The sequence below is a fragment of the Gymnoscopelus microlampas genome (assembly GCF_963454915.1).
Source record: "Gymnoscopelus microlampas genome assembly, chromosome: 13".
NCBI classification, from domain to species: Eukaryota; Metazoa; Chordata; class Actinopteri; order Myctophiformes; family Myctophidae; genus Gymnoscopelus; species Gymnoscopelus microlampas.
This window is the reverse complement of record NC_139950.1, coordinates 37,511,653-37,525,011: the sequence shown is the minus strand read 5'-3', so window position 1 is coordinate 37,525,011 and position 13,359 is coordinate 37,511,653. Positions and strand designations below refer to the sequence as shown.

At 42.1% G+C, this 13,359-nt stretch overlaps 1 protein-coding gene across 11 annotated transcripts in view; it reads right to left on the bottom strand.

Moving 5' to 3' along the window:
- The window catches only part of col13a1 (collagen, type XIII, alpha 1), a 55,572-nt gene that overhangs the window by 37,108 nt on the left and 5,105 nt on the right, over positions 1–13,359 (bottom strand). For all 11 annotated transcript variants that reach the window (XM_084077101.1, XM_084077097.1, XM_084077100.1 and 8 more), the window contains exons 3-8: positions 9,905–9,940; positions 8,001–8,027; positions 5,362–5,412; positions 1,913–1,948; positions 1,409–1,435; positions 1,091–1,117 (exon numbers count right to left, since the gene is read on the bottom strand). In XM_084077101.1, coding sequence (XP_083933227.1) covers positions 1,091–1,117; positions 1,409–1,435; positions 1,913–1,948; positions 5,362–5,412; positions 8,001–8,027; positions 9,905–9,925 — 189 coding nt within the window. In that variant the 5' untranslated portion in view covers positions 9,926–9,940. The remainder of the gene's footprint in view (positions 1–1,090; positions 1,118–1,408; positions 1,436–1,912; positions 1,949–5,361; positions 5,413–8,000; positions 8,028–9,904; positions 9,941–13,359) is intronic.

Below are 13,359 nucleotides of genomic sequence, written 5' to 3'. Positions count from 1 at the left end.
GGGCGTGATAAAAGCCAGAGCATCAATGTCATAACGGCGTCCAAGCTGCTCCACGGACATCGTCCAAGAAGAACACAGAGCTCCTTCTTTCTTTCTTTTTTTTAAATAAAATATATCTTTATTGAGGCTGTAAAAAAATCCAATAAGGATCAAAATCGGTGAGAAAAGTTGTCAATAAAACCATGATTCCAACTCCCAGGTGAGGCATAGTAAGAGCCGTCCAGCGGTCATATAGATGTGGTGGGGGCAGTAGCGTTTTAACAGTGGTGGTGACTCAAGCAGAAGGCGCGCTGGGAGCCTATAGGATTGATGGGAGCCAGTAAAGGTGTCTGGAGGAGGGGGGGAATCCATCTCTTTTCTTTGGCTCTCCAGCAGGGCAGAAACGCAAGCATCACAAAGCCAGAGCAAGTCATTGTCAGATCATTGGTCACGGTATGAACTGGATGCATTTCAGAACTTAAACGTTGCTTTGTAAGGTGTCTCCGAAACAATGTTCACAGCACGGACAATAAAACAAAACTGGGATTTGCCCATATCCCTTTTTTTAATGTAGAGGAAAATGCATAAAGCATATGCAATACGGTTCATGCTTCTTAATTCAGTGCAAAGTCCCTTTGTGTCCATGTCAGTTATGCTTAATTTATACTTAAATATAAATCAGGCTTTAGACAGCGTTTTACCTACTAACCCTGATTGAAACCCAGAGTGTGCATAACAGCTCCCATCAGACGCACCCTCTCTACTAAATATGGCCCGGCATTCTCCTTGTCACTAGAACAGGAGGCCTACTGGTATCCCATTACTCTGTACATAAATCAGCCCACTAGTCTGTTTTCCCAGTGAATTTGTGTGGCTACACCGAGGGCACAAAGTAAACAACCAGGTAATGCAATGCCATAATACCAAAAGAGAGCTCACACAGGTTTATATTTGCGTGAAGCTTTGTTTATGGTAATCGCATGTAACGCATCTAAAACACATATCCGCTAGTCTGTTCATACAGAGCCAAGCATTTATTGTGCTTGGTTGTACATATTATATCAGCACAAAAACAAAAAAAAATCTCATGAGGCATTTGAGGAGGACTTACCATGTCTCCTTTCAATCCGTTCTGCCCCTGTATGAACATAACACAGTGAGTGCAGGTGGACAAAAAGAATCAAATTGATCCCAACAGTTACCTGGACTTGATTTCCTTGGGAAAACGTCTTAGGAATATCAATAACATGTTTAACTCCACCCTGTAATAACAGTAATGATGCTAATAGAGATTTTATTACAATAATGACCATAATCATTCTTAACTTAATTATGCTCATTACCATCATAAGGTGGCAGGTTCTGGGCACTAAAAAACACTAAATTGCGCAATTATTTCACATTTGTCAGGAAGTGGGTGGAAACTCACAGGCTTGCCGTCCAACCCGATTGGACCCTATAGGATAAAGGAAGAGAGAAATACATTTAAAAGCATAATAATGGTTGATGCACTTGCATAGCTAACATTATACTGACTACAGCTCTGTAGTGTGGTCATTTTCAAGAGGCAGTAAAAGTATTTGCAAGTCACGTAATGGGTTAGGAGCATTCTGTGCTCCTAACAGGAGGAAAACAGTTAAGGGAACTACTGTACTGTGTTAACGAGTGACTTTGAGTCAAGCATTCAGTGTCACACAACACTGGTGTTGGAATCATGGAAATCATGCATCAGATGCATAACTGAAACAACTACTGTTTGGCAGGAACACTACATGGGACACTTATGTATTTAAGTCATTTACAGACACTTTTCTTGCTTATGAGGGCCACTCCGAGCAAGTATTTGCTTAATATGGCCCCACTTAATAAAATCTTCATCTATAACAACTGACCACCACTTATATAAAGGATAAACGGCCCAGCTTTGACTTACTGGAAAGCCTGGAAATCCTCTGGTTCCCGGCTGCCCCTAAAGAGAAACAGAAACAAAATCACGTTGTGTTTTTTTGACTTGTGGAGGACTGTCTGACATGGAAATCTGCTGAAAGGAGGTCAGTGTACGAAGTCATGACTCCATTCTCCCCCTCCTTCTGTGCAGAAAAGCTTTTGGGCAGCGTGCTGTAATTGACTTTGACAGCGGGAGTGATACCGTAGGCAATGGGGAGTAACTTCAGCGTGGGTTTTGGAGGGAGAACGAAAAAAAAAACAGAAAAAAACTGACCCTTTCAAAGAGAGGAGGAAAGCGGAAAACGTTGAAACACAACACTGAATAGAGAGATCCACAAAGAGATTATGCTTTTCCAATGTAATAAAAATAGTATAAAGAAAAGGAGGAAAGGTAACATACGTCAATAGCAATTAACATGTTTTCAGGCTCTGATGAAAACGAGGCGGATTTGAGTTGTGGACACTCCACCCTGCTTCAGGGACTGGTAAAGGCCATTCAATATCCCAGGGGAAAAGAGTGAAGGGGAGGCTGGGGTTTGGGTTGAGGGGGGGTAATAAAGACAAACAGAAAGAAAATTACAAGGAAGGGGGTGAATGTGGCTAATGAAACAGATTGTATGTCTGCGACCAGAAGTGGTTATACTGTATGCAGGCTTGCATGTTTTCTCTCCCGGAGGAATCTCGAGTCTGTTATGGAAAAACATTGTAGAACATGGCTTTGTTGTATTTTACATCAACCTTACAAGGGACGTGGGATGTGGTTTGTAAAGGAACAATTTATTATGAACCCACTGTCTTTGCCATTGGATTGTTGTTTTTATAGACTAGGTGGCATCTGAGCAAAAATAATGGTAGGACAAGTCATCATTATGTATGATTGGAGTTTCATGGAAAAGTCTAAAAGCTCCACTAGCCCCTAGAGGTCGTGCTGACGCTTACACCACACATAACCCAAGAAGTGGTTTGAACCGACCGATATTGCCATCATTAGAAGTCCAAACTCTCGTTACAAAAAAACATCTAAAACTTGTCAGGGCTCGGGCTGTGCCGGTGACTGACCAGATATCTTGGGTGCAAGTGGAAAATGTGTTCTATAAGGTTGGCATTAGAGGAGAGGCCATGGGGTCACCAAAATCAGTAGGGGTCATCCTTTGGGTAGATTGAAGAGCAGATTCCAGCCAGTAGTTTGAGAGATATGTTGTTCCCAAAAGGGTAACCAATGTGTTCGACGCACTGTTGATTTCGTCGACTAAAACTATGACGAAAAATGTCTGTTGACTACCTTTTTTCACTGCCAAAAACGAAATAAAAACTAAGCTATGAAAACTATGACTAAATATACTGACAATTTTATCAACAAATAAAAACTAGACTAACAGACCGAAAATAGCTGATGTACAAGCTCACAACGCGTCGCAGCACAACGTGTTGTGAGCTTGTATATTGGCTATTTTCGGCATGCAGCTACAGTAAGTGAAAACCATTTTGATGCCATCAAGGCCCGCCAAAAATAACTGTAGATTTAGTCGATTAAAATCTTATGATATTTAGTCGACTACAACTAGACTAAAAGTAAAACATTTCAGGTGACTAAAATATGATTAAAACTAACCAGAATTGTATTCAAAAGACTGACTAAAACTAAATCAACATTTGTCAAAATCAACACTGGTTCGACGCACTGACCAACTGACATTGCCATCCTTTGAGCCTCGCTGCTAGCTGGGGTAAAACATTGTTTGGTTTGCAACCCATAATAGTCTAACTATAGTGGAAAACCTTTCTTGCGGAAGAAAACTCTGCACCACTGATCTTCCACTCTCTAAAATGACAGTGTGGCAGTGCATACAAGCCCACCTGGCTAGCCTAAGCTGTCATTTCCTCTCTCTTTCTCCCAACCTCTCTGCCAAATTAACTCCCTTGTTCCATCTCAGGTCAAGACCAGCCTCGCATGTCAATCTCACCTGCTGTGGGAAACTATCCTTCAAGTACCTCATTCTAACTGGCCCTCTATGTTCAGAACCTGGCTCCTACTGCGCTTCACTTCCTCCCCAGCCTGCTATTCATTAGAAATGCCTATTACCCATTCAGGAAGAGTGGGCATACACACACATGCACGCACGCACGCACGCACACACGCACGCACGCACGCACGCACGCACGCACGCACGCACGCACGCACGCACGCACGCACGCACGCACGCACGCACGCACGCACGCACGCACGCACGCACGCACGCACGCACGCACGCACACACACACACACACACACACACACACACACACACACACACACACACACACACACACACACACACGTCACACACACAGGTATATATTGTAATAATCACCAATTTCAAAAACAGATGTCAGCTACACTTAAGTGGCTAGACTATTGGCTGTGTATATTACTGTTCTGCAACCGTAAACTGGAACAAAAGAGGAACTATGACTGAAGCGTCTTCAAAGAGATTTGAGAAAAGGGATATTGTGCAACGCAGACCGACACACTATTGTTTTCCTGCAGAGGAAGAACAGAAGAACAGAAGAGGAAAGACATAAAATGAACCAAACCACGATTTGGTCCATTGATTTCTGTCTCACAGATTTCAGGACCTTAATACAAAAGACCAAATTATGGTCTCATGTCCGGTTAGAGATTCATCCCACATGCCTCATGTGGGACTTCGGTAGAGTTTCTAATATCATTTCTTAACCACTTTCAACCTGCCATCCCTACAGTATTTTGGGCATGTCAATACAGGCGAACATTTTCAAATGTCAAATTTCAATGTAAAACTTTTCACACATTTTCAACATTTGCACAATTTTCAAAAATAGCAAAAATAACCGATCTACAAGCTCACAATGTGACGCTTGAAGCTTGAAGATCGGTATTTCCTCCCTATGACTTAAATGGTCAAAGAATCAGTCATGTCAAATGATCTATTTTACCACCAAATCAAATATCCAGCCCTCTTAAACGATTAAGATATTCCCACAATATATGCATTTACATTGGATCAGGGTACATTCACCTACAATCATGGCCAGTGACTGCTTGACTTACTTTCTTAATCCTGGATCTCATATACTGTAACATGAGCATGGACAGAACAAATCTCAACAATTGTCCAATCTAATCTGAGGAAACTGCGCTTTTAAAAGCCTAAAGCCTGATTTATACATTGTCTTACGACAGTGTCACGCGCCGTAAATAGCCAATCTGCAAGCTCAGCTATTTTCGGCACGCAACACCGTCGTGCAACGAAGCGTAAAACAGGCACGAGTCCCAGAAGCATTAAGCAGACGTCTCCAGAAATGGCAGCAAATAAAATGCTTAAGATTGCAGGCCCAAAGTGTGCTGTGCAGAGATAAGTGTTTAGAGATAAGACATGGGGTTTATTAGGTGTAAGGAGAGGCGAAGAAACTTACAGGAGGTCCTCTTGGGCCAATAATGGACAGCCCCGGCTCGCCTGGTGCCCCCTAAGGACAGATAGAAAGAGAGACAAATGACACAGAGAAGATACAGCAAATGCAAGAGCAGCAGAAAGAACAGCATTTTCTTTCCTAACAAACCTCTACAGAAATTGAGCACTGTGAGGGTCCAGATATTATTCTTACAATAGCAAAAGAGGGGTGTTGGGAGGTGGGGGCAAGTGCAGTACATCAGTTACCATCTGTTAAACATACGGGCCTACTGTATCTCTACCTCCAACACATGACTACATCCTCTACAGGCCAATCACGGGACAAGGTTAGCATGCATATGAGCATAATTGTTCTAATTTACTATCAATTTCAACCCAGTGAAAAGGGGTCTGATTTCAGGACTATACTTTATAACTCGACAATGTGACTCAAAAGGTCAACGGCACTGCTGTGCAAACAATGGAGAGCCTCTGGGCTTCAGCTCTGGCACAAAATAGATGATTTGCACCATGTCAGCCCCTGGTCCACGTACTATAGCTCCACAGACCCTCCCAGCAAAATCCCACAAACCACTGGGGCCAGACTGGTCCAGCTCGGGTTTCCAGCACTTTCCCTAATTAGCTTCTACTGTGCACAAATCCCCAACCCCCGCCAATAACACCCGAAGGAAACCCTACACAAGGACATCTTTGATGACCAAGCCATCCATCAAAAACACAGGTGATTCTAAATGTTTCTGAACGAATGCCTACTTGGGGAGGGGAAGTATTTGTTTTCACACTCTTGGTTAGATAGATTGATGGGGGATATATCACGCAGGGGCCAAAAATGCCAAAGGTAATGGTGAAAAAGAGGTTTCCAGGTCAGGTTTCAGTTTACAGTTACTTTCTTGATCGTCTGACGGTGCGGTAAACAAGATGTGCAAAGATCTACTGAGACCCTTGTACTGTACAGAAGGTGTTACACTGCTTAAAGTGAGTCAATATATCAAAGCAGAAACAAGATCACGACTAAAACCAACACCAATCCAAACCAAATGTGACATAAAAGACATAGTAGAAACAAGGGCTATGAAAAGTCTTTGCAGACTTAATCTCCCCCCCAAATGAAATCTTCTCCAGCCCATAAAAAGCAGATTGGCCATCTGTTGTGGTTCATGCGCTTTTTCTGCTAAACCAATCCATCATTTCTTTCCGTTTTCACTCTCAGACTGGTTGTGTTTGCCAGTCACTTGCCCCACAAGCCCGACCCACAAGACCCACAGAACCCATTTGTTTTAAGAGTGAAATGTTCTGGAAAAGCTCATCTTCACCGTTTCTTTTTGTGTCTCACTGTCTGCCTTTATTTGAGTGAAGATGCTTTCCTATGTGCTGATGAACTGCAGCCAAGTCTCACTGTATTTCCTTCATAGTCTCTCTCCTGGCAACCACAGTGCAAAACCAACCACAGGGGAGAAACCCCGGCTCCAATATTACTGTGTGCTTCCCTAAAACAACCGCTGCTGAAGAAAATGGAAGCCGTTGGATTTTTTTGGACACAAATCTGTCAAGAGTTCCCAAAAACGGACGCTACATCATCTGGTTCTCCACTTAACCATTCTGGTGGTCACGACGCTATTTCTGTTTTCTCACTGGTCAATAAATGGCTCCTAGAGGCCAACAGAACAACTGTGTTGGCTGACTGACGCTTGGCTAGTAAGTTCCTTTGTTATTACAGTGTGACAGTGCAGAATGTGACGCATGTTTCCCCTTTTCATCGCACATACATCCCAGCACGCTATAAATCACCTCACATTTGATGAAAAGTCAATCTGAAAAAGCTGCTGCTTCTGGCTTTGATACGAGCAAATATCGAAATGGATGAGATGATTGCTTTTGCAAATGTGGTGAGTCAGGATTCAGGAGGTCACAAAACTGGCAGGCACATTTCTTCAGAGTATGATAGGGTGCCGTGTCTCCAGCACGTCTTTGGGGTGCAAGTGAACACGTTGAAGATTTGGAAGATGGAAATATGATGGAACATTTGCGCAACGTACCTCAGACACAATTCAGCCATCATTATATATATCAATCCACTGATACTACGTTCCCCTCAAGAATCTTCTCATGAACTCTGCTGTGGTCTCCATAAATGTCCTTCTACTTTCTTCGGGGAGTCTTAAATTAGAGCATTGAGACTCTGTGACAGTTCTTTACTATTGTGTTTCATAATGTATAAAAACTCAGGTAATCCAACCGGGCTGGGAAGCGGTTAGCAGAATGTGACCCTTATGCCCTTTTAAAAATACAGGCCCAGGTTCCCTGATATAAATCAATACTACCTGTATACACTACACAGTGCACAAGTATGCACTGCTAACCACCAACACCGCCACCCACTAAGACAGAGATCTTAGCAATGTCTTGGGTGACACCCTATTTATACCGCATAGAACTTTGACCTACTCATCCAACTATGTCCTATGTAAGAGTCTGTCATGACATGGCCAAATACATTTTTTAAATGCCTCAAATCAAAACCATGGAACTATGCAAACATGCATATAATTTGTGATTTATGGATTTCTCCCCTGCCTTCTTCTCTATTATTTTGGAGATTATACAACAGGTTCCTTCGATAATGGCAGATGCTCCTAAACTTACCTTCTCCCCTGTGTGTCCTTTTAAGCCCTGGAGTCAGTCACAGCAGACACAGTTGCATGCAACGAGGTGTGAAGTGAGGAGAGAGAGACAAGAGAGAGAGAGAGAGAGAGAGAGAGAGAGAGAGGAATTGGTGTTAGAGACATGGAGAGGGTATGGGGCATGCAGCGGTCTCAGTGTGGTGGTCAACGGGAGGGGAGGGCGCTAACGGGAGACGTGTTGTTTCGAGACAGACTTTTCTTACATAGACCGCAAGGGAAACAGGCAGAAAGTAAGGGATAAGCTATAAAAAAATCAAACTTCCTTTGAGGAGGTACTTGAGAAGCACATAGTTCTACCCTGTTTGAAATAGTGAGTGCTCTGCATTGGTCTCACAGCGGGAGCTAGACGGCGAAAAGCCTACCGTTGGAGAGGGAGTGTTTTGAAAGCCAGCAAAGTATTGAGTCCAAAGTGGCAGCAGAAGAACGAGTGTTGGATAAGTGACAATCCTCAGCTGAGAGATACAGTGGTAAAATGTCGTCCATATGGTGCAGGGATATAACTGCCTTGAAAAATGGACATATCCAACAGACACAAATCTTACTGAATGAGGCAATCTGTTTGCAATATAAGGGGAAGCCTTGGCTTGTCAAAAAAATGTTTTCTTTATATCTGTAAATGACAAATGCATGTTATCTCAAGGTGAAAGCTGAGTTGGCTAAACAAAAGTATGCAACCCTCTTCCAAGACTCAAAGAAAAAGACTAATCAGTCATAAAAATTATATACATACTGTATGTATTGAAGACTCATGAATAAGACAGATTATGGAAGAATTGGCCTTACTGTAGATAGATTTGTGAGACATTAGGCGTTTAAACACTAATAGATTAAATGGAGAGGGACGCTGGAACTGGTAGTGATAGTTTACAATAAAGCATTGTTTACAATCTGCTTGTTCTTCATGAGTGAGAATATATAATAAATTAAGTCATTATAGTAAGTTGGCATGTTTGTAGACAGCCAACATGAAAATGTAAAATATAACACAATATGTTAATATACAATTACATGTTTGCAGTTATGAATGTCCTAACTGTGGGGAAGAGCTTTATCTGCAAAGTTGTAGTGTCAGTGCAAATCTTTCCCATAATGTTTTACCACAATATGTTTGATCCCTGCACCATTTACAAAGGGACACAGAAGGTGGCAATTATACTGTATATACAGAATATAATGTACTAGATTTGTATTAGACCACTTGTGGGATTATATAGGTCCTACTAATAATAGTCGTGCATATACCTGTACTAAAAAGGAATTTACTAATGGTAGATCAAACGATTCAAACCGGTAACGCATCTCTGTCATTTTGTCATTTTTAGATTTCTTTGGGCTATTCAAAAATAGAAGATATACAAGCTCATAGCGCTGCACCGAGTGCCTCGCAATGAGCTTGTAGAAGCTTGGAAAATGTGTGCAAATCTTTGAGTATATATATATTTTAAGGGAACATTTGTAACTCAAATCTTTGCTTCTGGGGATTCTACAAATGTCTTCTAAATCCTAACGTTAAAAAAAAAAAACGTATGCTGCTATAATATCAGTGATTCTCAAAAATGATATGTATTTGGCCATGGACCCCCATCTCAAAATATTTTGCAAGAAATAGCAGATCTACAAGCTCATAGCGCGGTATACCGAGTGCCGCACTATGAGTTTGTATATCTGCTATTTTATACCCAATAAAGAAATCTTAAAATTACACATATTTTCATTCCTTTGAAGTCATAATACATTTAAACTTTTGAGCCTTTATTAAGTCTTAAGCATTATTTATTTATTCATTTACTGGGAGGGGGGTATTTGCTTATATGTGGATCGACACACTACAGGGGTAACCTTTCTGCACAATCCCAAATCACTCACCATTCTTCCAGGGATTCCCATACTTCCTTTGTCACCCTATTCAGCAACGCAAAGTCAGAAGGATTGTTGTCAACAATAATAATGAAAACTAACAGATGAACTCTTAAAGGGATACCATAACATTCTGAATTACAGTCTGTCACAACAAAAACTTCATATTTTAATTGACGCGTAAGAGTTATTAAAATTCGTTCAACAACTACGATGCATTGAAGTAAGAATGCATTTCCCCCATATTGTGACTTGCGTGTTGATTTTTTTAATGTATTATGTGATGACTAGAATTCTTAAAGTCATGGTATTCTTTTAAGGACCATCAAAACTAATACAATGGGTTAACTTTGCCACCCTATACAAAGCTGAACCAGCCTACCATGCCAACATGCCTAATGTTGAAATGAGACTACAGCCATTCCACAGTGATATACAGTAGGACTAACTACTTTGATGCAGCCATGCCCAAGAATCTTGGTTTCTTATATACTGAAAAAATAAAGAAATACAATTTTACTTGAATCATACTGTATTAGATTGGCTAAATTGCCTGAAATGAAGATTGCAAGCTGACCACACCTCGTCTGTCTAGTTTTGATCACCATCTGCAAAGAGATATATCTCTTAAGAGGTCATGAAGGTTTGAAACATGTGGGTGGAGGCAGCGGTGTGAGACTCAAGTTTGGGCCATGTTTTAAAAGCCAAACAACAACAACAAACATCGGCATTCTCCCTCCAGGCTTGCACGTCGTCTGCCCTGCATATCGACTTCTTTCACACTATCCCAAACAACCATAAACGCACGTCACGCTGCAATGACTTATCACATGAAGGTGCTCATTCCTGGAGCCCTTTTAATATGCTCAAGCCGCTCCGTGGCCCCAATAGCAGGCCTGCCCAAGGATCGGGGAGTTGGCTGGTGCTGACAGCTGTTTGACGACTCACTCTTGTGACACGTCATGGAAAAAAAAGGGGCTAGGAGTTTTGGGAGGGGGTAGGGAGGGTGGTTGGAGCGATCACAGGAGCAGAGCTGGCTGTTGTATACTGTAGCTACAGTACAGGTTGGGCCAGGCTCCATAAACTATTGCAATGTTACCTCATGCTAGAACATTTACAACTTTGAGGAGAGGTCTGAGCGAGGCTTATTGTGAAGCTCTAACTCTCTCGTCATTAACCACATGAATCCCTATTCATGGGCATGCGTCATAATAGGCAAACATTCGACAAAAATAGGCGAACATTACGCGAAAATAGCAGATCTACAAGCTCACAACGTGATGCATAGCAGTGCGTTGTGAGCTCTTAGATCAGCTATTATCGCTAATATAGTACATATATTGTAGGATTTAAGTGGTTAATCCCAAAAAATATTATTTGATTCTCTCCTGAAAAACTCCATCTCACAAAGTCGTGGTATATTGATGCTAAGCCAGATGGTCACCAATAAGTGAGAGACATTTAAAAATAGCTTCATGCTGTACTACTCTCTCCAGAGACTGAAGTGGGGATCTTTAAATCTCTGTCCAAGGTCCTGATTTGAGCCAAGGCTTTGGAACAACACTACCAATACCACAAGATTGTTTTCATTCAGAGTCGGGGGCTATATGAAGTGCCTAAAAGACCCACAGTGGTTATTTTCTATAACCACAAAATATAACCTTCACTAAAGTTGGTTTTCCACCCATAGGGTGAATTGTGTGCTCTCAAAGCTCACATAGCCACACAGCCAAGTCTGTTTTTGTGTTACACAACATTCCGGGAGATCGCAGACAGAAACCTGATAACTCCCCACACAATTCCACTCCATGTGTCACTTAACTGCCTCGATTGTTTAGGTTTTTCTCCTTAAAAAGATAAGGGATACTTTACCTCCACCTTCCAACACACGCACGCACGCACACACGCACGCACACACACACGCACAATCCAGCTCTCTTGTGTCGCTCTCTTTTTGTAGTGCCTATCACTCTCTCTAGTCTGGTTTTCAGAGTTATTGGGGCTTCAGTAGTCTCAAATTCACTGCTGTCTGACCACACAGCTGACCACCCATTTTCACACATACAAACACATACACGCGCGCGCACACGCCTACAGCTGACAAACGCAACCCACACACGTATGCTCCACTCCAGTCAGAAGGATTTATGCGGGCCCTTAGCAGTGCAGCGTTAAGGCCTCTCAGGTGTATTTACAGCAGTAATGAGACTCAGCTGGATCTTAGGCTCCTCTCCAACACACACACACACACACACACGCACACGTCTGAATTACTATACTTGAGAGGACATCAACGTTTTAGGACCACAATTAAAAACATTATTTAGCCCTAAGCCTAAAGCCTGCGTTATATTCAGCTGCATGCCAGTGTTTCGGCGTTGCTGCGAGCTTGTACTGTAGTGCAGATCGCCTATTTTTGGTATGTGACACCGGGGTGCGAGTACATATAAATGGGCATAACTTAAAGCCTAACCCCTAACCCCAACCCCTAAATAACGAACCGCAACCCTAAATCCAACCTGAGTCTTCAACTAATCGTAACCCAAACTCAAAGCATAATTTTTAACCATAAAGCAACCATTTCTCCAGGACCAGGAAAGTTGTCCTACCAATGTCTGTCTCAAATTCGACTATACTGTACTTGTGGGGACATTTGGCCCTCACAATTATAGTAATACAAGTACGCACACACGCACATGCACACACACACACACACACACACACACACACACACACACACACACACACACACACACACACACACACACACACACACACACACACACACACACACACACACACACACACACACACACACACGCACACACACGCACACACACGGATAACTGCACCAGCCCACACTCAACACAAAAGCTACTACTGGTAAAATATACACACAATCAGATGGCTTTTGCTTCTATATATACATTTATGACAGGGCATGGCTAAATGAAAATCCCTGCAGGGCTTAGGGTACAGCAGTTTCAATAAAGTTATAGCATGATGATGATACATTAATGTCTTTTATGGTTGTAGCCCGTTATGGTTCTTATTTTTGGGCAGTAAGACAATAGCCCAGAGCTTAGTGTTAATTGTCCGTATCCATATGTAGTTTGTAATGTGTGTGGAGAATTATGTGGCGAAGACAGTGTATATTTGTGCGTGCGTGTGTGTGTGTGTGTGTGTGTGTGCGTGCGTGCGTGCCTGTTTGTGTGCTGTGTAAGACGAAGAGGGAACAATGTGCTTACAAACCATCCGTCATCACTCAACTATTTCTTTCCTGAGAAATCACATCTAATATAACCGCATTCTATGGAAACACTGCATACTGATTTGAAAGCAGACAGTTCCGCTTCCAAAACCACATCCTTCCCCTTCATTTAGTCAGAAACCACTTTGTGATTTCATTTCCAGCAAGCTGACAGGTATAATAAATCACAAAGTCTGGTAAAGAATCTCATCCT